At 42.4% G+C, this 23,191-nt stretch overlaps 1 protein-coding gene across 1 annotated transcript in view; it reads right to left on the reverse strand.

Moving 5' to 3' along the window:
- The window catches only part of SLIT3 (slit guidance ligand 3), a 483,586-nt gene that overhangs the window by 196,081 nt on the left and 264,314 nt on the right, over positions 1–23,191 (reverse strand). The window contains exon 6 of the mRNA XM_054287925.1: positions 21,137–21,208. Within this exon, the coding sequence (XP_054143900.1) occupies positions 21,137–21,208 (72 nt within the window). The remainder of the gene's footprint in view (positions 1–21,136; positions 21,209–23,191) is intronic.

The raw sequence follows: 23,191 nt of genomic DNA on the forward strand, positions 1-23,191 counted from the left end.
GTGTGTGGCATTCACATCCTGTGAAAAAATCCTGGGAAGCTTAGAAGCCTCAGAGAAAAGGAAAACAATTCTTATCTCATTTGCTTCTCCTGTGTTGTGCTCATGTGGAATGTGCTTGGAGATTGTTTACCCACAGGTGATTGTTTCATTGGATTCTGGTTTGAGTTGTTTTCACTCTTTGGCCAATCAGGGCCAAGCTGTGTTGAGACTCTGGAAAGAGTCACGAGTTTTCATTATTATCTTTTTAGCATTGTGTAAGTATCCTTTCTGTATTCTTTAGTATAGTCAGTATAGTATTTTTTAATATAATATAGTACCTTAAAGTAATAAATTTGCCTTCTGAGAACATGGAGTCAGATTCATCATTCCTGCCTTCGTCAGGGCATTTCCCAGCAAATACAATGTGAGTGGAGGGACATCACACTTGGGCACAGCATTTTAAGGCAGTTTGAAGGATTTGGAAATACTGTGACCAAAAGAGAGCTGTTGGCTCTGCCAGGCTTGTTAGCACAGCCTGCTGCCATGGGCAGACAGCCCCCATTGCTCCTCAGAAACACAAGGATGGATGGGCTCCCAACCCTCCCCTTCCTCAGGGAAAAATAGATGGGGAGTGGAGCAGCGTGTCATAAAGCATGTCCTGATCCAGACACAGAAGGATTGCTGCTGCTCTGTCCAAGCTGAGCCTAAAGAGAAAATCTCGGCTGCTGGAGGGACCCCCTTAGAGCTTCTCAGGAAGAATGAACTGAGATTACCATCAGCTGAGTGTGCTGCTCCCATTTGTGTAGCTCCTAATTATATCAATGACTCTCCAGCAAATTAGAAGCTATAAAGTTTACCAAGATAGCACAGGAAATGGAAAGCACTTCAACAGGGCATAATTGCCATGCTGCAAGAGCACCAAATCTGCAAATACAGTTTGTAATGAGAATGGACAGGGCTGGTGTCACTCAGTGTCCCAGCATGGCCAGTCCTGCCCCTGCCTGTTTGAAACATGCAGCAGGGCAGGGAGCAAACTCTGCTTTCCACAAGGGGCACAGAATTCCACAGGGCCACTTTGGCAGCAGACAGTGCTTTTGTGTGCTTATGGATGTGCTGAAGAATACCTCAATACATGCCTGCTGAAGCAGGAACAGCACCTCATCCTTCCCTGAACTACTCAGCTATTCCAATGTCATCTATTTGTGTAGGACATTTAATCAAAAGCTCTAGAAAAGTCTTCCAGGAGTTAACTCTCTTTCTTGGTCATCTGCCAATTCAAAAACCATTTTTACAATTCTGCCTAGAAATCCCTTGGCAGAGCCATCATCTAAAACATCAGCAGATTACAGCAAATTAGATTTTACCCTATTAAGGCTGGGTTTTGGGTACACAGGAAGACACACACACACACATTGGCAAGGCCAGGAGGTTGCAGGGCGCCCTGGCCCTGCACAGGCACACTCAGGAGCAGGGTGGGAGCAGCTCTGACACTGGCAGCTTGTTCTGCTGCTGCTGCTGTGCTGCATGCTGGCAGGACAGCACCCAAGCAGTCTCCAGAGCTGCTCTTCCAGCAGAGTGCTGCACCAGATGGATGCACTGGCAATCTGGAGCCAGCTTGGGGGCTGGCGTACCCATGACAGCAAACTGCACCAACAGAGCAAAGTTACCCTTCCTTTCCAAATCTGTGAGCAGTTATGTCAGTAAAAGCAGAGTTTTGGAAATCTGAGGTCTGCTGCCAGAGATCTGTATCAGTCAAGTCACACACGTTCACACACCAGGCTGATAAGAGCTGTCAGTCTTAGCACATGATAACTTAGAGTATCACATGTAGCATTCATTCCAGATCCTCTGGAAAACTCAGAGATACTAAAAATTGGACAAGGAACACACAGCCAAGTATTGGGTGTACAAACCACTGGGTTTGTGGATTCAGGGTCTCCATGCCCAAGGACTCAAAGGCAGCCTACTAAAAATGTAAAGGGCAAGATGAAGAGGGAAACACTGCCAGCTCCAGCAGGAGAGCTGGGAGTCAGCATGGGAGCTGCCAGCCCCTGTGCCAGCTGTGCCTGCAGGGCTCTGCTGTGCACCCTGAGCAGCAGGGTTAGGGCTGCAAGCCCTGCCTCAGTCCCTGCTGAGGTCACAGGGACAACTCACACCCTGCTGGGGCAAAATGAACCTCTCTGTCACACAGTGCTAGTGCTCCATTACCTTATTTACCCAGAGATGGAACCAAAGTCTTTTGTGGTCAATGAGCCAAAAACAGGCCTGAACAACAATTTCAGAAAGGGAACAAACCCACTGAGAGTGCATGAATAACACACCCACCCTTCAGTATCTGTATGTGTTTGCTCTTTACATGTTGGGAAGTTCAAGCAGGGCTCAGAAATGGAATTTATAATTGCATCACCATTTTTTTCCCCCTGTAAACATAAAAATATAGTTCTGAGACAACCCTGTGCTTTTGTGGCTTGTTACTTTAAAATGAGTAATGCACTGGGATGGAAGATTTTAGGTATGCAGTGATAAATAAAAGCCACATGTGAAGTCAGCTCACAAACATTAAATCACAGGCGTAGCTGATGTCTGAATCAGTCACATATGGCACTACAGGAGTCAATGGGGCCATAGGAATTCAAGAGAGATTTTTCTATTGATTTCTAAAGGATGTGGATTGGATTCAGGCAGAGCAGACTGTGACAGTCAGCTTCCTTCTGCACAGAGAGCACATCCCTGTCCCTCAGTGCAATTCATCTGCATGCACAAAGGTCACCTGTTATGACTTGATGATTCAAAAATATTTTACAGGTTCTTAAAATATTTCTATTCAACAGACTAAGCATTATTCCAATCACACAGCATTTCTGCTCACAAGATACCAAATGAGAGTGGCTCAGGTTTTGCAAGGGTTTCAAATACTTGCTTATTTTCAAGTAAGCAAAGGTTCCCCATAGTTCATTGACAAATATACAACCCTCCTTCTAAGAATCCTAAATCAGCACTGAATTAATATTCTCGTTACACACAAATTTCAGGGATAACTCTAGCAGACAGCTACTGCACAGATAACTTAGTAGAATACTATTTCATTGATATTTAAATGTTAACCATAATGAAGGCAATAAAACATCTATGATAACAGCAATTATTTCAGAAGAGAGGAGGCCAAACACTGCAAAGGGCACTAATTGCCAGTGAACTGCCTGCACCAGAGCCCAGCTGAAGCTGCAGGGATTGAACCCTTCAGCTCCCAGGCAGGGGAACTCTGGCATGGGAACGTGTGCAGGTAGAGATGTGCTCTAGAGACATCCTGCAAAGCTTTCCATCATGCACATTCCTTCCCAGAAATGATTTTAAGAGATGTGTCCTGGCAGGGGTGAACACACAATACAAACAGGGATTTAACCCTGCTGCTCTGGTTGCACAGCTCTCAGCTCCCAGGCAGTGGGAACGTGTTCAGGTAGAGATGTGCTCTAGAGACATCCTGCAAGGCTTTTCATCAAGCACATTCCTTCTCAGAAATGAATTTTTAAGAGATGTGCCCTGGCAGGGGTGAACACAAAATACAGCACCATTTTTAGTACATGAAGGGAAAAAGTAAATGATGCTCCAGTTGTCTGCTGGATGCTCCGAGGTCCCAGCCTCAGATTGATCCGCCCAAAATTCAAATCCTTAGAAAGAGATTCATAAATACCAGGAAGCTGTGAGAAATAGGAATTCCAGAATCTTCTGATTCCTCCAGCACCATAAGGGGACACATATCCTGCTGAGTGGTCCCCAGCCCCTTAAACCTCCCACTCTTCCAGACCCAACACGTCCCTTGACAAAGCACTGTCCTCTCATTGAGAAGTCCTCTCCCTGTAAACTATTCACACCCAAAGTCCTGACTCAGGAAACTGGGGTTACAGACAATGTTATTTATGCCAGCCAACTTCCCACCTTGGGCTGTGATCCTTGTCACATCCTGCAGGGTAAGCAGAAGCAGACTGCAGCAGCCCTAAGGATCCTCCAAGGACTACCTGGGAGATGCAGGAGGTGAGCTCAGCAGTCTCTGAGGTGGCCCAGCCTCCAGCACTGAGAGCTGTCAGAGCCCCACTGACTCCAATTTACAGCCCCAGAGGAGCTGCTCTCCCAGCCCGCTGCTCTGCCACTCGCCCAGACCGGCTACAGGCACTCGTGGAGCTGCCTCCCTCCCTCTGAAACAGAAAGCTGATTTATAGCCCCCACTAATCAGAATTTTCCTAAAGGAAAGAGTGCTCAGTCTGCAATCCTGTCACGATTTGAAAACAATTACTTATCTCCTTCCTCAAACTTCTGGTGCAATTTTATTTCCATGCAGTTGCATTTTTGTTCTCTTCTGACTTGCTCCAAATTCATGAACACCACTGCAGTTCCCTGACACAGACTCAATGTAAATATATTAAAATCACTAGCCTGCAGAAATGACTGTCATGTCTGTGTGTTTTTTTCAATAATATTTACACATTTTCCTTTACACCTTTCTCCACCCTGCATAGGACTGATTAGAGTCAGAAAAAAACAATACTCCTAGTTCTAGAAGAAATCACACAACTTTTATGGCAGAAGCCTTGAGAAAAAAGGAAACTACTTAAATTTTCAACCTTACTAATAGTACAAATATTTTATTTTCAATACTCAGAATCTCTAAGCACCCTTTCAGGTCCCTTGGATGAATTCAGAGAGCAGAAATCCCAGGCTGTCAGGTCAATATTCAATCTCATTTCTGTATATCACAGATCACACAGAGATTTTGCTTCCATTACTTAGAATTCAATTAATGTAATTAAGAGCATATAATAAACATCAGAATGCCTGTCAGCTTTTTCATCTGAAATCAGATGAAAATTTCATCTGAAATCAGATACTTTCATGACAACATGTCCATGTGCTCTAATCTGGGTTGGTACCAAAAGGATCTCCTCTGACAGAAAAAGCTATACAACAGAACAGAAATATCTTAGTAAAGATATTACTTACATAATATCTTAGTAAAGGCATTATAATATAATATCTTAGTAAAGTAAATATCTTCTTACACTTAGTAAAAAGTGACTGTCCTAATGTTTTCCAGTCACACTTAAGCAGGACAATGTATAGGAGGGTTGGTTTTTTATTTTTTGTTTAACACACAACACTGATGACAATACCACCTGCTATAGCCCAGATTAAAAAAATTCTGGTATCCTAGTTGATCATTGACAAAAGGAAAAGAAGAACCAAAAAATAACGCAGATTTCCATTTTTCTAAGTTCAATGCATTTTCAGAATGTGCATCAGTCCAGTGCAATACCCACAGTGATGCTTCCTTCTTGTTTCAACCTGAACAGATTCAAGTGAAGGGGCAGGGGAGAACCTGTTGGATGCTGAAGATGCCCTTTGCTACTTGTCAGTAACAGGGACTAGTTTCCTTCCCATTCCACATCTGCAGCTGATTAGCAAAACAGCTAATCAAACTGAGACATTTGAATTCAAACTCAATTCCAATTGGGAAAACACTTTTCCCCAAGGCTTAATAAGCATCTCCCATGGTTACTAGAGGGTTTTGATCCACACCAGGCTGCTTCTGTGTCACATTTGGCTGACCATGGGACACCACAGCATTTGCAAAATTCGCAGTTAGAAAGAAATATTCAGATCCATTTACTGGCTCCCTGGGCAATTCCAGTGGCGGCTTAAAAGGGTTGGGTCCATCTCGTCTGTGAGACATCCCATAAACGAAGGAAGGGATCTGAAAGGGCACCATCTCATGCACTGGATTATTGCTGGGTTTGAGTGGATTTTATGTTTGAGCAGTGCAGACTTTTTACAGGTTTCTAACACAGGATTTATATCAGGAATCTCACAAACTCCAGCCCTTCTTTGGCAGCACAGGCTTCCATGTGTCTGTGGGCTTCACTCTAAGTTAAACAACGATGTTCAGCTCCTTTTCCCACTCAAAACTCTCTCAACACTGTGTGAAAAGGTGGTGCTGGGTTACTCCCTCTGCATAAACCTGGGTTTTGAAAGTGAGGCACTGAAAGGGAGCAGCAAAGGCAAGGGGAGTGGATGGTGGGGCTGAGCTGTGCCAGGCCCTGCAGCACTGGGAGCACTAACAACCAACATTTCCTTCTGTCTCCTCCAATTACCCCCCTGCTCTGTCACGGGGTGCTCCTGGCTGGGTGTGTAATCCCCCTGTTGTGTGCCCATAACACCATGTAATTGGGCCTAATGCAAGATTATTATCCATGTGCATGCAATGGAGAGCTACAAATGGTGTGTCTGCAGCTGGGAGTGCTCCCAGGAGTGAATTACTGTCATATGCCCAGATTACTGCCATGGCTCCCAGCTCCCATCCCCAGTGCAACCACACATCCACTAAATGAGGCCAGGAAATTCATTCTGACTTAACCAAGGCAACTCCAAGCATAATTAAGCCTCTCGTGCTAATAGTTTTTTTGATAATGTTACATCTACTCAGAAGTGGGTGAAGTGAGGCAAAAAAGGAGAGAAAAAAAGAAAAAGCTGAACAGTTCTGCCTAAGTTGCCAGTGGAGCTCAGAAGACAGTACAACTCTGTCCCTTGCAGTGCCAGAAACATGATTTATCCAAGACCCCAAAGATTTGGGGGCTGTCTGTGTGTGCAGTGTTGGTAAATAAAAGTGAAGGAACCTTTTTTGCCAGTGCACATGTGGAGTGAAACAGTTGAGCCTGAGCAAGATTAGACATCACCATCAGTATTTATGCAGATAAAAGGAAGATCTCAGGGTCTGTCTGAAATGCAGAGATGAAACATGAATCTGGAAACTGACCAGCAGCATAATTTAGCACTAACAGTGCTATTACCTTAGACCTCTGTGTTAGCAGTTTCACATCACTTACTTTTAAAGCTCCATTCAACTACACAAAATGTCACTGCAAAGGAAAAAGACACCCTCTGTTCCTTGTATGCACACAGGCAGGGGGTAAGCAAAGGAGTAACAGGTTTACATTTCAGAAAGAGGGATTTCCATTAGATAGAGGGAAAATGTTTCTTACAATAAGAACAGGAAAAATAGAGAAAAGAGCAGTTACAGAGTGTGCAGCCATTGGGAGGGAAGCCTGAAATAAAACAGTAAATGAATCCCTGTCAGGAATGGCATTGGATGGGCCTGCCCCAGGGAGGGACAATGGGTGACAACTTCTGACCCTCTCCAGCCCTGATATAGCACCCAACAAAAGTAACAGCAACAATTACAAAAAGTGAATCTAAATCTATATTTAGTAAATCTAAATCTATATTTAGTAATAAACACAAGACTTGAGTTTCAAACACTGCCATAATTAATGTTTGTAATTAACTTTCAGATTGCAGGGCAAAAAGGAGCTATATTTCCAATAGTTGTACAGAGCTATTTTTCACACAGGTCAGGAGGAATTTGTATTGAATTCAATATTTACTGTTTCTCATGGCCTCTGATGAAAAAACAAAGTGGTTTTAGCCCTCCACCCCTCAGCAGTGAGTGCAGCCACCCTCAGTTTTCAAGGTTTGCTTGTTAGGCAATGCCCAAAACTCAACTGCATCTCCTGTGAGCTGTGGTGAGCCCCGAGTGCCTCTTGTACTCAATTCCTTGATCTCACCACAGACTGTTTAAGTTAAAGCCCGCAACTACCATGTGGGCAGATAATGAAAGCAACCGATGCTGCACTGATTAATCTGTTCCTCAGCACTGTTAGGAAACATAATGATCTCACAAGGGGCCTCATTCACTGCCACAGAGCAGCAGAGCTCTGAGCTGACACCTCAAATTAGCAGCACAAGCAATAACAGCTGGGGGTTTGTCTCAATATTTGTACCCAACTCTAATATGAGTTGGCACCAGAAAAGTGCTATTTTTAAACACAACGTTAGCCCAGGCAAATAATGGACTAAATAGTCTCCAGGTGACACCAAGAAGCCACTGAAATAAAAATAACTGGTTGCCAATTTGTGGTTTCTGTTCTGGTATTAGGCTTTTGACAATGTGTTCGCAAATGTTCCCATCACAGCAATGTGAGAGGCTCCAGCATCATTAACTTGGGAAGCTGGCATCAGAAATATGAACATCTCAGGGATACAGAGGGAAGAAAATCTTCATTTTAGAAATGTATGGAAAAAATAAAGTAAATAAACTTAGCACAGAATTATACACAGAACTGCCGACAGTGTTTACTGCTGCAATTGCCTGGTTCTTCCCATTCTGTGGCTAATTTTAATTTGCATATAACTGTCAGATTTTAGCTATTTAAGTTTATTCTAAAGGCCAGATGTTTAAGGCAGATTTTTTTTTTCCTCCTTGAAGGAGTGAGACTCCTTTCAAAACCATCAGGGTTTAGGAAAATTGAGTTATTACAATAGGAGATTCTTTAAGATGCCTGTTTTGTCACCTGGCAAGAACCAGGATGCTCACACTTGCCCACAGTGATAACTTTAGGGCATATTAACTTAAGTCCTGTAATTACAGCATTAATTCTCCCTGGAGTCTGGCGGTGCCTTGGCTGGAGTCTCTGGGATGGGCAAGCTCAGGAGCTGAGGTTAAGAACAGGGGACAGGGAAAAAAGAGAACTTGCAGCAAGAAAATGTTGGGCAAGTTACCCAGCTAAAGAGATTGGGAGTCAGCGAGAAATGGACAAAAGGCCAAAAAAAACCAAGCATGAGCAAAATTAAGGATTTTGGTAACATATTGCCAAACCTTTCTGGTGTTACCTTTAGCCATGAATTTATAGATAAATTATAGATCATTATAGATCATGTATAGATATTTTTAGATATGCACATAGATATAATTATGCCTGAAATTACTTACATCCACCAACACCCAAATAAATAAAATATTCCAGAACAAGATAAAGCAGAGAACAGGTAAAGTAAAATAAAACATAATAAAGTTTATACAGAGAAAGTGGGTACAAATTTAATTGTGTACTTTTTTAAATGGTAAATCAAGAATGTCATTCAAGTGGTCTGACATGAAATGTCTTACTGCTTCCCCTAGAGGAAGTTGCTCTTTCTGTGCACTGAAAGACATTGCTATTTTCCCACACAATGAAATCACCTCTATCAGCTGTACAAAATACATATACCAGTTGCATCTCCCAATTCTTTCTAACATCTATGCCTAGTGAGAGTTGAAAAAGCTTTTTAGAGAAGTTTCAATCAGCTTTTCAATCTCTTACATGGCACTTTAATTCTAGGCAGAAAATACAAATTCCATTCAGCCTGAATTAAAATATAAAAGCAGTGGTGCAAAGACAAGAGAATGCAGGCTGAAATTATTCTGCCACTGCTTTATTTTTGAATGAAGGATTCTCCAACGAGTTTTTCTTCTAAACTCAAAAACTGCAAATGAAACATTGGCTTTTCTTTTTATTTTTGAATCAAGAAATTTTCTCAGGTCTTTGCCCAAAGGATACACAATTTTCAGTACACTGTATTGGGAATTCCTGCTGTGGCTCTAAGTCCCAATTACATCCACAATTTTGATTTGGACTAAAAGAAATAAAAGTATTTATGTGAACACTGAGTAAATCTTTTGCATCATTAGGGTGGCTTTGATGTTTCTCTATGGTACCAAATTTCAGGGCTGATATTATTGCCTAAAACCACTGGGAACAACTCCAATTGTCATAATACCCAGACCAATGTCTGCTAAGTCACAGCAAATCCCATTGCTGATTTCAGCAGGGAGTGAATCTAGTCCCTGCAATCCATTTATTTAGGCACAGATTTTCACAGGAGCCACCAAAATCAAAAATATAATTGCATTCCCATTAAATTCCCCTAAATTTTGTTTTGTAGATTCATTTGAAAAGCTCCTGTTCAATGAATTAATACAATAATCTTACAATACAATTATTTCACTTTAATATCAATTCATTGTTAAGTAGAGTTGGTTTTGGGGTTTTTTTAGGCTATACAGAGATACCAAGTATGGCTCTTGGTGTCCCCCAACTGCATTCATGTCAGGAACTGTGGTTTATGGATTCTGTGCTGCTCCTGACAAAATCAATGGAAACAGGATTGGGTTCTCAATGCATGCAGAGGTCTGAAAGCCTACCAGAGTGAATTTATGGAAAAGATGAAAAAGAATCAACAACATGAAGTCAAATTATACAAACCTTATATTTGTTGCATCAGCTCCTCAGCAAAATAAAGCAGTTTCTCAGGTCCCTGCCTAAAGAGTTCTTTCAGATTAGTCCTTTCTAAAGCTGAAACAGCTTTGTGAACACAATCCAATTCAAACTAACACAGTTCAACTCCAAAATTTGAAAGGAGCAAGCAACTTTGATCATTTGTTCAGGCTGATGGCTTTTAATGATGGAGATTTCCAAGGTAAAATGTTTCAGCATTCAGTCAGCCGAGTGTTACTATTTCTTTACAGGACTTCACCAAAAGGCATTCTACAGAAATTGATTAGCATTGGATCAGAAAGGAACAGTATCATTCTTCAAAGCCGTTTTTTAATTTGTCCTGTCCTGAGTACACTGCAGGCTTATTGCTACAGCTTTATGGTAAAAAAATTCTATAATATTCTCTATTCTTACAGCCTTCCCCTACAAAGAACATCACTTCCATGCTCCTCCGAGTAACACACCACCAGCAGAAAAGCCATTCCGAGTGGCAGACAGAAACTAGTTGCCTTTTCTGAGGTAGGGAAAATGATAAAAATGTTGTTCTGCACCCACTGTGGGCGGTCTGTGGCCATGCTCAGTCTCCTTGGGATGGTGGCAGCCCATGAACACCTCAGTGCCGCAATGCGGCAGCGCCTGCGGGGCTGCGGGGCTCGTGCTGCCCTCTGGGAACAAAGAGGGACGAGCCACCAGCCCCACAGTGACACGGCACTGAGGCAGCTCAGCCAAATGTAAAAGGTTCCACCAACACCTTGTAAGAGAATGCGATGGGAATCCACAGAGCAGGGACTGCCAGAATCCCTGGGTGCAATTTTCTCCCAACAGCAGAACCAGCGGGTCCTGCAGACAAAATAACGCCCCTTATTGCTCTGGCCAGAGCCCACTCTGATCTCACTGCCTCAGCTGCCCCGCAGCTCCCAAGGCCATTGGCATTCCCACTGGGAGAGAGCAGCAGGAAGAGATCTTCCATAGCTCCAGCGAGAGGACAATGGCCATGGTGCGGCAAAGAACCGCAAAGGCATTCCCTGGCTTTGGACAGCAGAGGAATGAAAACAAGAAAATCTTTTGAAGAGAGAACATTTCACCTTAACTGCCGAAATTGTCTCCCCAAGGTGCAAGAGACTGAGAAGGTATTTGAGGAATAATTTTATATTCTAATGGTATGTCATGCACCTATTTGCAACTCATCCATGCTGGAAATTAAGGCTAAAATATAGGCTAGCATAAATCCACATGAACAAAATAGGGAATGTGTGATACACACATTCTGTGAATTTAAACTTGCATGTATGGGCAGTTGTTAAGGAAAAGTTACACATTTTTAGAGGAAAGAAATGCTTTGGAAGAACAAAGACTACATGTAATTTCTAGACAAGGGCAATTACGTTTCTTGGTAAAGCTGGAAAGGGATCTGCTTTCCATCAGGATTTTATTTTAATTAGGCATTAGACAGTGCTTGTGTGTACCACACAAGAAAAAGGTCAATATGTTTAAAAATGCCTATCTTTCCAATTTTTACATTTCTCCCAAACTCCACCTACCCATGAGAAGCAGCAATATCTGCTTATATCCATGCAATACAGGTAAGAAACCATCAGAATCTGAATAGCAAATACTCACAGTGTTTCATTAGCCTCCAGTCCACAGAGAAAAAGCACAAAATAAAATATACACAGAAAAAAATTCGACGCAACCATGATCTATTCAGGAATATTCTACAAGCGCAAGCTGTAGCTAAATAAAAGGAGTCTATTGTTCTCCATACACGACCATTTCTCTGCATGCATCCAAAATAAGATATACCTGCCATGGTGGAGGGTCTGTTTCGGCTGCAGCGGCTCACCTGGCTCCTAACGCCCTTCCCGCGGACGGGCAGACGGGATGTCTCACGGACGAGATGGACCCAACCCTTTTAAGACACCACTGGAATTGCCCAAGGAGCCAGTAGGAAGCGTGGGTGCTGCGGGGTGGGCTCCCCCTCCCCAGAGCCCGCCCAGCCCGCAGCCGCCTCCTGCACCAGCGGGGGCTCCTGGCGGTCTCCAAGGCGGCGTCGCAGCGGTGCTGCATTGCGGCAATCCATCCATCCATCCATCCATCCATCCATCCATGTCCTGCAACGGGGGCCAAAACCAGGCTCCTGCCCCACACTCCTTCTCCAGCAAAGCCCTGCTGCTCCCAGACACAACCCAACGGAGACCTTGCCTACTCTGTGCTGCTTCACCCCTCCAGCACAGCCATCAGCCCGGCTTCCATGCATTCTCTCCTCTTAACCCTCAAATAAAGCCCACTCCAAGTGACAGTCTTGCTTTCAGACCAAGAAGCCTCACCCCACCCAGCACCAAGAAGACAGGGGGGATAATTTTAAAAAGTCAACGGCACAACTGAACGTCATTTCCATCAATAGCTTTATGTAGCCATTGATGCTTTTTCAACTGGCCAAGCTATTTTCTCTAAAACACTCCAGCAACATGGTACATCATAACAAAGGTTTCTGGATGGTCTTACAGCATTTTCAGATTTGTTTCTAAGGATGTGCAGATGTCCCAAGCATGGCCATCCATCGCTTGTAAAGATTAAATCCAATGCATTCAGATTATTCACCCCAAAATAGAAATGTAATGGACACTTTCTAAACATAAAGAAATGTAATGCTGCTTCAAAGATATTGAACCAGTTAACAAGAAATGGCTTCATTTATGATAACTTAATAAACATAGAAATAGTGATTATTTGTCTTCCTATGACTTTGACATTACTTTTTACTTCTGTCCTAGAAGCAGCTCTTAAATTTTCTTTATTCCTAAGCCCAGGACTAGATAAGCTACATAAATAAAATCTAACTTACATTTATCTTATTTCTACCTTTTAAGTTTTAAAAAATATTTTTCTTGATTTAACCTTAACTTTAACATGCTCTCATCATCACATATACACAGATATGTACCTACATTACATGCATAACTTTTTGAACAGCAAGAAAAAAGACACTATTTGATCTTTAGATCAAAAGCAGGTTTTACCAATGCATTTTTTTCCAGTGCAGATATAGTTATCTACTTCACTTCCAAGAAATTCCAAGCTGTCTACAGATTACTGATTAGATTTCTAATTTACAGGAGCATACTATTGTCCTAGCTAAAAATATTGGGTAATGCCAGTAATATGTAATGCATAGTACCCTGGTCTCTGCAGCTACAGTTTAAGGTAAAATATCTGACATCTTGCTTCAACTGGGAGCTCAACAATCCTTGTATTCAGAGCTACCATAACAGTTTTACTCTCTCTTTCCAGGCTTCTGAGTCCTCCCTTGAACAAAGACTGGCCACAGCTCAGAGCCTTTGTCTCTGTTGTACTTAGCACAGCAGAGGGACAAAAGCAACCTCTGAGAAAGACAAACCATCTACCCCCCTACTGGTCACAAACAATGCCTTTAGCTGCACACAGGAAAAAAAGAAGGGAAACAGTTATGTGTTTTGAAATGTTTTTGCATTGATCATTTTTTGCTGTTGTGACTGAGCCCGGAGGAAGCAGGAGTTCCCACACACATCTCCAGCTCCGGACCCCGGTGTCGCAGGAGGGCTGAGGACATCCCAGGATATCTGACAGTGATATCACAGGAACCTGTGGTGCACACACATGCAGCCTCTCCCCAGCCACAGAGGCTGCAGTGGTGCCAACAGAACCACATCCAGCTCCTGGAGCATCGTCATCCTGCTGCCTTGGGGAGTCATAGAAACAATGAACTGCAGAGTTCAGCATAAAATGACTGCTCATCCACCTTCAGCTCGTCAAGTTCCCTCAGAAGCGTGTCATCGACTCAACTTTATCAGCAAGGAGTTTTATTCCATCCTAGCCTTCAGCTCAGCTCTTGGTTAAGGTGTTGAGCTGCACATCAGCATGAAACACACAGCTGAGTGTCCTCTGGATTGAGTCGTTCACATTCATTTGACTTTCAACAGTCAAAATGCTTGTTCTACATCTTTTGTATTACTGACGAAGAAACTGTATTAGTCAAAGGGGAGGGAGGGCAGGTCACAAGATGAGCAGAGCATGCAAATGAAACAATTAATATCATGGGAGAGAAGGTGTGCCAGAAATCTCTGTATCTCCTGGGGTTTTGCCTTTGGAATCTCTCGAAGCAGTGACTGCAGCACCAGGTTTAAACGACACAACCCATAAAACTGGGCTCCCTCAAAAAGCATACTGGTCAGTGATTCATGAAACTAATAATTCTAACCTGCCACTGCTCTTATCTTGCTAAGTTCTGCAGCCTGCATGGCTCCAGGCTATTCTTAAAGGGAAAAAACCCTCCAACCTAATGGGGCAGGGAAGGAGAATGAGCACAGCATTCAACTACTACATATGCTCCAGGAAGGGGAAAATCCATCTTTCTAAATATGTAACATAATTAGGCATCCGGACCAAGGGCTGATAGAAATGTTCATCAATTTGCAAGGACATGCCTGAAATACAGCAGGATTAGCAAAATCATTGATCAATGAATTTATGCAAATATATTCTCCCCATAAAGAGAGAGTTATATTACATCTGTAACAGGCATCAGTGATTTTCAGAGACCCTCTCTTAGCCACTCTGATTTTGTCTTGGCTGGTGTTTGATATAAAGCCTGTCATCATGGTGCCATCTGGACAGTGTTCCTTTCACCATGCCGTACTTCCATCCTCCCATTTGTAATCTGCTGTACAACAGGGGTTATCTCAGATTTCATTTCCCCATCTTGAGCAGGGACACCAGATCTCCCACGGACATGCATCAGCAAATAAAAACATTTCTTATCAAGCAACCACGTATGCAGCCCATCGTCCCTCCATCAACTCATCAGGCTGATTGTGCATCTCCTTCCCCTGGGGTGCACTGGGAGGGGGCACTCCACTTTCTAAAAGTTCACCCAAAAAAGGCATTTCTGCAGTTAATCTTATCTCTGACTATTTATGTAACTGAAACCTTGTGGTAACCACAGCCAGGTTCTCTGGGAGCCTCTCTCCTTCCCTTGCAGACAGGGATACAGGAGGCAGGGAAAATGGGAAGAGAGGAATCTAAAGGGACAGCCTAACAAATAACAGAGTGAAGGGAAGGGGAAATTCTCATCTGTCTACTGATACCTCTGTACTCTGGGCACACAATTTCTCTATTGCCAAACCAACTGTTGACTTCCTCTGGCATAACTTTATTGTCTGTGAGACAAGCTTAACATAGAAAACTGTGGATACTCCTAGAAATGCCAAACTCCTTGTTTTTCACCTAATTTCACCAAGCAGGTGCATACTTCAATTAACTGCCAATGGTTACTCCCTTCCATTACTTTTTATTACACGTATCATTTTTCCATGTTGACTGATGAAATAAGTAAAGATTTTAAATTGCTTTTATTAATTTGCATACATTTGAGCTAATACACACCCTCAGGTAAAAACCAACCCCAAAGACACCAACAACAAAAAACCAAAACTTAAAAACCCCAAAACCCAAACCACAAAAAACATAAATCAAAACCTGCAGTAATTTAAATTTCACTGTACTCAAGTATAAGTAAACTTGTTATGCACATCATTTGACAAAGAATTCTGATTTTCATTATTGTATTTTGGCATTTTGGTATCAGTTATAGGAACGTGATTTACAGAGTTCAAATTTGATCCTGATTGCCTCCACCGATCGCAATTTGCAGCAAAATAGAGGAGGAAATCACATTTGTGTGGCATTTTCAGGCTTTCATTAGGCAGTGACATCTCATATATTTAGAATTATGTCATGACTTTCGCTCCCTGTCTCTCCAGGTTGTGAAAGCAAATAAAAATCTTCTATCTAGTTAAGACATGTTCAGAATAGCATTTTGCAAATAAGTAAAACTGACTATATAACTGAGTGTTCAGCATACAGAGGCAACCCTAGGAACAATTAAACCCTGGCTGTGGCACAAAATATTGATTAATGTTCAGAAAAGTTCTTAAAAGTTTGCCATGACAAAAGGCAGTGCGCATTATAATCACAATCACATGACATCTCTATTAGAAATTGCACAGACTAAACCTTTTATCAAAGAATCGTTTATAACAGGAATATATTGACTCCAAATAAGGATGGCAGGAATAATCCCAGTTTTTACCCACTGGTCAAATGCTTGCAAAGCCTGGATGTGGCAGACAATGCACAGAGCTGGGGCTGCAGGCCAGACTGGTGTGACAGACCGGCTGTGTCCCACCCAACGCGGCTCGGGGCTGAACTGGAGCTCAAAAACATCGGCACAGCCCTTACAGCTCTGTGGCTTTGTGGGTTTGCCATGGAGCAGGAAGAAGAGTGTGGCAGAAATATCTGGAGAGAAAAGGTTCTGCATTCACAACAGAAGGATTTAAATTTCTCGCATTGCTTTAAGATATTAGGAAAGGAAAGGTGGTGCAGGTTTATTTACCTTCATTACATTTTGCAATCAGAAGAAATTATCTTTTTAATATAATACATTTAGGGCTCATTTGGAACTGAGGTCACAAATATTTAGATGACTATACTTGCACTTTTCATCATTACTTGTGGATGGATTGGCACAGTTTTTCACACTAAGGGACCCAAAGTGGACTGTTGGATCCCTGAGCGCGTGCGGCTACGGGCTCAAGGGCAGTCAGTGCTCATTCATTCCAAAAGCAGGTGAAACTCAGGAGGCAGGATTTTAAACTCAGCCATATGATATGAAAGACCTACAATGAATTTGGCTAACAAGAAACAAACCCCCAAATCTTTCTGTACTAGCTCTGTGCAGCAAGAACCCATTTGCCTTCTTTAACAGAATACTACCCGCAGACCTCCTAGGATTAGCTCTTGCCATGATAAAATCTTATGCAACAAACAGAATGTGTTCAAGCTCTGGACCCTCTGGCTATCATTATAAAGCAGGAGAAAAACAGCTTTTACAATATAATAAAAAAAGGAAACACTCCACCTAAGTTGTCAACAGTGACTTGTAATTCTTTCTGGGCTGTCCACACAGTATAACTCCCATGCCACCACACAGTTTTCCCGTTATCCCAGAGAGACAAAACAATGACAAATAAATTAATGGGCTTTTTGCTAAACTGAGTTCTGTCTCTTACTGAGAAAAATGCTTCAGCCCTCCCAGTTTAGTGACAATAGTATGCTCAGGCACTCAATATTACCAGTTTATCCAGTCTGAGCTTGTTGAACCATTTTGAAATCAATTTCTTTTATTCATGTGTCCCAAGAGACTGGAGGTGAAATTCTGAACCCTAGACATGTTTTGTTTCATATCCTTAATAATTTTGGGCATCTGGAAATAAAACGACGGACTAATTTCTAACCTGCAAAGTATATGAACAGCACATTGCCATAGCACAAGGAATACTGTCTGATCATTTTGAAGACTACACTGGGTTTTTGGTTTGGTCTTGAGGTTTTTTTTAATAACCTTTAATCATACTTACAGCTACAGTAAAAGACATTTCTCAATAATACTGTTATTGCCAGACATTGCCACAGGACGTAAGTAAAAATTAAGCAGAGCAGAGACCTTCCCCTACTAAAAAATCTTTAATTAGCAAAGGTTTCCCACCATTTTTCTTCAACATTTCTGTGCACTTCTATTCTAACAAGTCATAAGACAGTTAATACCTTTTGCCACTCATTTAGGGACACATGCCCATTTTCCATTTTATCGCTGTTCCAGCTGTTGCATACACTTTTCTGCATCTTGGAATGCAAGACCAAACCCATTGAAATATGTTTTATCGTTTTATACAAAGGGGGATACAGGAGTTATGTCAATAAGAAAATTTTCCTATTTTATGAACAGATAGAAACAAAACCCTTCATGAGAATCTGCTCAGAAAATCTGAGACAAGAATGAAAAAGCCAGCCCCAACACAGAACTACCAGATGTACGTAAGATGTTTAAGGACGTTTAAGTCCATCAGTTCTGCAGGTCATTTCTCAGACATTATTTTCAACTTGCCGCACAGGCAAAGTCAATCAAGAGAAGGCACCAACGCGCTTTATACTCAACATTTTTGCATCTTTTCACCCAAAACTCAGCATCAGCAGTAGTACTCAGCACCTGCTTTAGGGTTTAGGTAGGTGAGGCCATAAAACCAGCGGCACTCTTTGTGCCATGGGGACACAGAGGCTCCCAAGCACAGAGGCGACCGAGAGCGCGAAGGCGTTGGCGGCCGCGTTCCGCGCCCCGCGCTGCTCCCAGCTGCAGATGGAGTTCCCAGCTCCCTGCACCTCGCCAAGTTCTCAACTTGGGCACAAATTTCAGCCTTGTTTTCATCTCTGCGTCTGTGCTGTTAGCTGGTACAGGAAGATATTTATAACGCAAAACAAGAAAATGAGGATAGTAATGAAAACAACTTGTTGGTGAGAAGAAATAAGTCACACGGGTCACGGTGTGCTCTGCGTTTTGAAGGATAACTGCACAAAAATTCCTTTCTTTCTACTGAAGAGCCACTGAATCACCAAGCTCCTTGAAGTCATGTTTTTTTGAGGCGCTCAAGGTGAATGAAACGTGCAATCCAGAAACCAAAGTGTTTCTAAAGAAAATATTCTTAGTTTGTTTTTTAAGCATGGCTCTGCCCCGAGTTATAGACAAAATTTAGAATTCCACAGACAGGCTGTGTGTGCAGAGAAAAGTACAGGAATGAAAACACCGATTATCAAAAAAATCACAAGAAAATCACTATCTTCAGTAAGATAAAGGAGAAACACATTATTTGGTACTCTGGCAAACTGTTCAAACAGATAATTGGATTTATTTTTGCAAGAATCATTGAATATTTTCTACATACCGCATTATATGTTAAAATATATCTGCATAAAATACACAGTGGGTCTGAAAGGTTGAAATTTGGTTTCATTTGTTAATGTTCTTTGATGGTTCAGATTGTTGTAAATTTTAACATTTATGACTGTTTTACAACTAAAGATATTATATTCTCTGGGGCATTTAGCAAATTTATTTTGACAGAATAAATGCTCAGACCTTCTTTGAAGATAAACATGGGAAAAAATTCAGATAATGTTGTAAGTATAAAACACACATTTTGTGACTGCAAGAAAAAAAAGCTTAGAAATAGATATTATCAATGTGTTTTCTCATCTTTTAGAATTAATATTATTTTTCCTGTAGCAGTGTATCTGTGCTGAAAATTAAAAATGCACTAAATAACTGATTATGATCTATTTTATATATTCTCATTTCCTCATCTTTTCCCACCCATAAATAACTGGCATAGGAGCAACCAATTGAAAACAGAGAGGTAAATAAACTAATTCAGCATTTACTACAACGTGGGGAGAAGGAATGCATTCCTAGCAACTTCTGCAGAGCCTGCAGAACTCAGTATATTGCAAAAAAAGAGCTCCATTTATTGTCCAGCCTATTTAGTGAAAGTTATAGCACAGTCTGCTGTCAGGGGAGGACTGATTCACTCTCTGCAGATAGAGACAATCAGTACATCAAAAGGAAAAAAAAAAATAAAAAAAGCCAATTTTAGAGGAGTTCTATTTTTTCCTGTCTTCCTTTCTTTCACCGCACAGTAGACTTTTCAATCTGACAGACATGTAAAATTTTGTAGTAGTAACACATTACTTTTCCTGAAAAGTGCTATTACTAGAGAATTCAAACAATACTGTTGATAACATAAGTTGCCAGGTAAGAAACTCTGCAGAAACCTTCTGCTAGCTCAACATGAACAACACATACTATGTGATCCACATCAGGGTCCCAGCCTGGGGGACAGAGGGGCTGTGACAGACACGGCCACCACCAGGTCCCTCAGACAGCTGAGCCTGTGCTGACACAGAGGGCAGAGCTCCTTGGAGCATCAGTGTGAGCTGGACCCAGCCCTTGGGGACAGCCCTGTGCATCACCAGAGCGTTCAGACCCCATGGAGGGGCACAGGGCTGCCCACCCAGCCCTGCCTCCTCTCGGGACACGTCGTGACTCTGCTGAGTCTCCAGGTGCCAGTAGTGTCTGAGGCAGGTGCTTATTTCATTGATGCACCTACCATTTGCTGTTTCATCCCATGTAATTTAAGGGCAAGCTCTGCAGCAGCCAGGCAGGCCTCCCCTGCTGTAGGAAGGTGTGCACTGGGTCAGGGCTGCTCTCCCATTAACTCACGGTGGACGGGGAGGGTTTGAATTTTGGAGAGGTCGTGTGTCCTTCCTGCCCCCCTCCATTTCAGCTCAGAACGATGTGCTTTCATGAGTACTGACACTCAGCTTTGCAGGATTAACTTTGGGGTGACAGGGAAAGCTTTACAGCAGTTCATATTGTGAAAACCTATTCTAGAAAAGGTCTTTAAGTGAACAAGTTACAATTAGTAATAAGCGAATTATCTGCACAGATACCAAGGTCAGGATAATATTGGATTTACATTACAATAACGGCGCTCTGAATCTAATGTGCTGCGTCTCTGGTAGAGTCAGGTTTCACTGTCAAAACCTTTTATTCAGTCTGTGCTGCAGCTTTAACAGCCTCTGTGTAAAGTTTGTGGTACATGAAGAGCACAACGTGGTGTTATTTCAGCCCTCAGAGAAGGATCCTCCCCAAAAGCCAATGACTGCACTGAACAAGCCTGCCAAGCGCCCGTCTCTCCTCCCTCTTACACACCAAACACCTTTGAAACAGCTTTTGTCTAGGGCAGCGGTCACCTATCTCGTAATATTGCTCCCCATGAAGCTGTTCCCCATGCTGTGCTCGCCATCAGGGCAGGATTCTGGCTGCAGATCACACACCGGACACGCCGGGAACGCTGCTGAACCCATCTGCTCCAGGCAGCAGCCAGCGCTGCGATCTCCGCGCTCCTCGGAGCGCACACGGCGCCTATTGTGGTTTAATTAGCAGCGCTGCCGGCCCGGGGGAGGCTGAGATCGCACCTGCTGAGGCGGGCAGCGGGGCTGCAGAGCCCCCAGCCCCGGCAGCACTGCAGCACGCAGCGCCGTGGGGACAGGCACCCCCCCACCGCCCCGGCACCAAGTCAACTCACAGGATCTCCAGGTCGCGCAGCGCTCGGAAGGCTCCATCTTCGATGCAGCTGATCTGGTTGTTGTCCAGTTGCCTGCAGGAAGGAAGGCAGAGGATGAAGGCTGGCTCGGAGCGCCAGGTTGGGGCTTCCCTGTCAGCGAGGTGTCCCTCCACCCCCTCGCAGCGCCTGCTCAGCTGCCACGCTGCTCGGGGCTGCTCAGGCTGTCTGACAGCGCTGCACGCTCCCGCGCACTGAAGCCTGTCAGGTCTCAGTAAATATTAATTGCGCCTTTTTTTTTTTTTTTTCTTTTTTCTTTTTTTTTTTTTTTTTTTTTTTTAAGGCAGAAGGGAGTAATTTCATTACATTAGGGCATCCAATCCATTATGAGCTTTTACCGTCATGTCACTGAAACAATTTCATTAAGCTAAAGGCCTGTAAATCATTGGAGGTCACTGGGCTGCCCTCCGTGACCTCACAGAATGCCGTTTTTTCTTTTACTGGAAGTTGGAGTCCTCTGTCCTGACAGTACTAAATCTTCAGGCTTTATCTACCCAAGAGCTGTGAGAGTGCATAGGGAATATACCAATTCCAAATTAGACTCAACTAATCTAATTTTATAGTCTTTTTATTATTCTAAGCACCAAATGTCTGTGGTGGTTCGATGCCTCTCTGCATTGTTACTGGTCCCATCTGGTAGCCCTTTCTATTGAAAGATTTCTGACTAAATACAGATTCTGTCTAACTGCATCAGGGAGAGCAATCCAGTGACAAAAAGCATTAGACACATGTACACTTAAAACACTATTTTGCTTCAAAACATGTAATTTAATATTTGGGTGGCGGAGTTCTCTCATTTGTCTCCCTGTATGCGCATGATTTAAATGTATTTTGCAATACACATGGATGCAGCAAGACAGCTACATCTGTCTCCTCTGCTTAAAAGAATTAAAGTTGCAATTTAAAATTCAGTGATTACATTTTCTGACATCTGATCCCTTAAATTTTACACTTAAAGAAATAAAATTGCATCTCCAGTCACATGCAAGTAAAATATCTGCGTTCCATGAAAAAATAGATGCAAGCTTCTGACTATCTTTTACTGCCCTTTGCACAGCACAAACTTTGGATTCGATGAGGCAGAGACCTTTTGTACTATGTGGGTAAAGTATCTTGAATAAAGATACAAAGATTACACTGTAGTTTCTGATTTTTATGAAACAAAAATATATATATATGTAACTACAGGAAATATATTACACCCATGTATAGTATGGTTGTACAGCTTCACCAACTACTTTCCAATTATTCGCTGTATCTAATTTTTGGCCTAAATAGACATTTGCAGCTATTTTCTTATTATACAACAACAAAGCAGAAATAGAGCAAATACAGTCCTTATGAACCCCTCTAAAGACCGAGTTTGATCTGCTAACATTGAGCATCCTGGACATGTACATCTCTGACAACCATGGGACACTTTGTGATGCAGTTGGTATCAATGAACATTGTATTTTTTATGAGTTAAAGTACAGAAAAACCCACTCACACTCTAAGGTCTACTAAAAACCTTAGGAACCATAAAGCCCCAACTAAGATTTCTCATAGCATTTGCTAACTTTGGAGAACTTTGTGAATTTGGCAAAACTTCAGCAATGTCTCCAATACTGGCAGACAGTGGGATGTACAATCCTCCAAAAGGGATTTTTCTGTGTGTAGGAGTTCATGCACAGCATACATACATATCTGGATAAATGTATATATACATATTTATGTTCTCTCTGTTTCTCTGACCATCTGTGAAAAATCCTAAAATCTCTCTATTTTTAACTGCTGAGAAGACTTGTCCTGATATCCCTGTTTAATTGACAAAAATTTGTGGCTCCAACAGAAGGGATGGTGAATTTTGAAGAGGAATAAACTTCAAATGAGTTAAATACAGTGCTGTCTGCATGATTAAGTACTTTACACTTAGCTTTATTAAGCAGAAGTTTGGCAGATATTAACACGATGAGGAGAATGGAGCCTCAACTTGAGAATCACCTCTCCCTCTCCTTCTATGGGAAGTACTAGATATTG

This window comes from Melozone crissalis, unplaced genomic scaffold (assembly GCF_028551555.1).
Source record: "Melozone crissalis strain CALT ecotype California unplaced genomic scaffold, PUWL_Pcris_2 ptg000061l_1, whole genome shotgun sequence".
Classification (NCBI taxonomy): domain Eukaryota; kingdom Metazoa; phylum Chordata; class Aves; order Passeriformes; family Passerellidae; genus Melozone; species Melozone crissalis.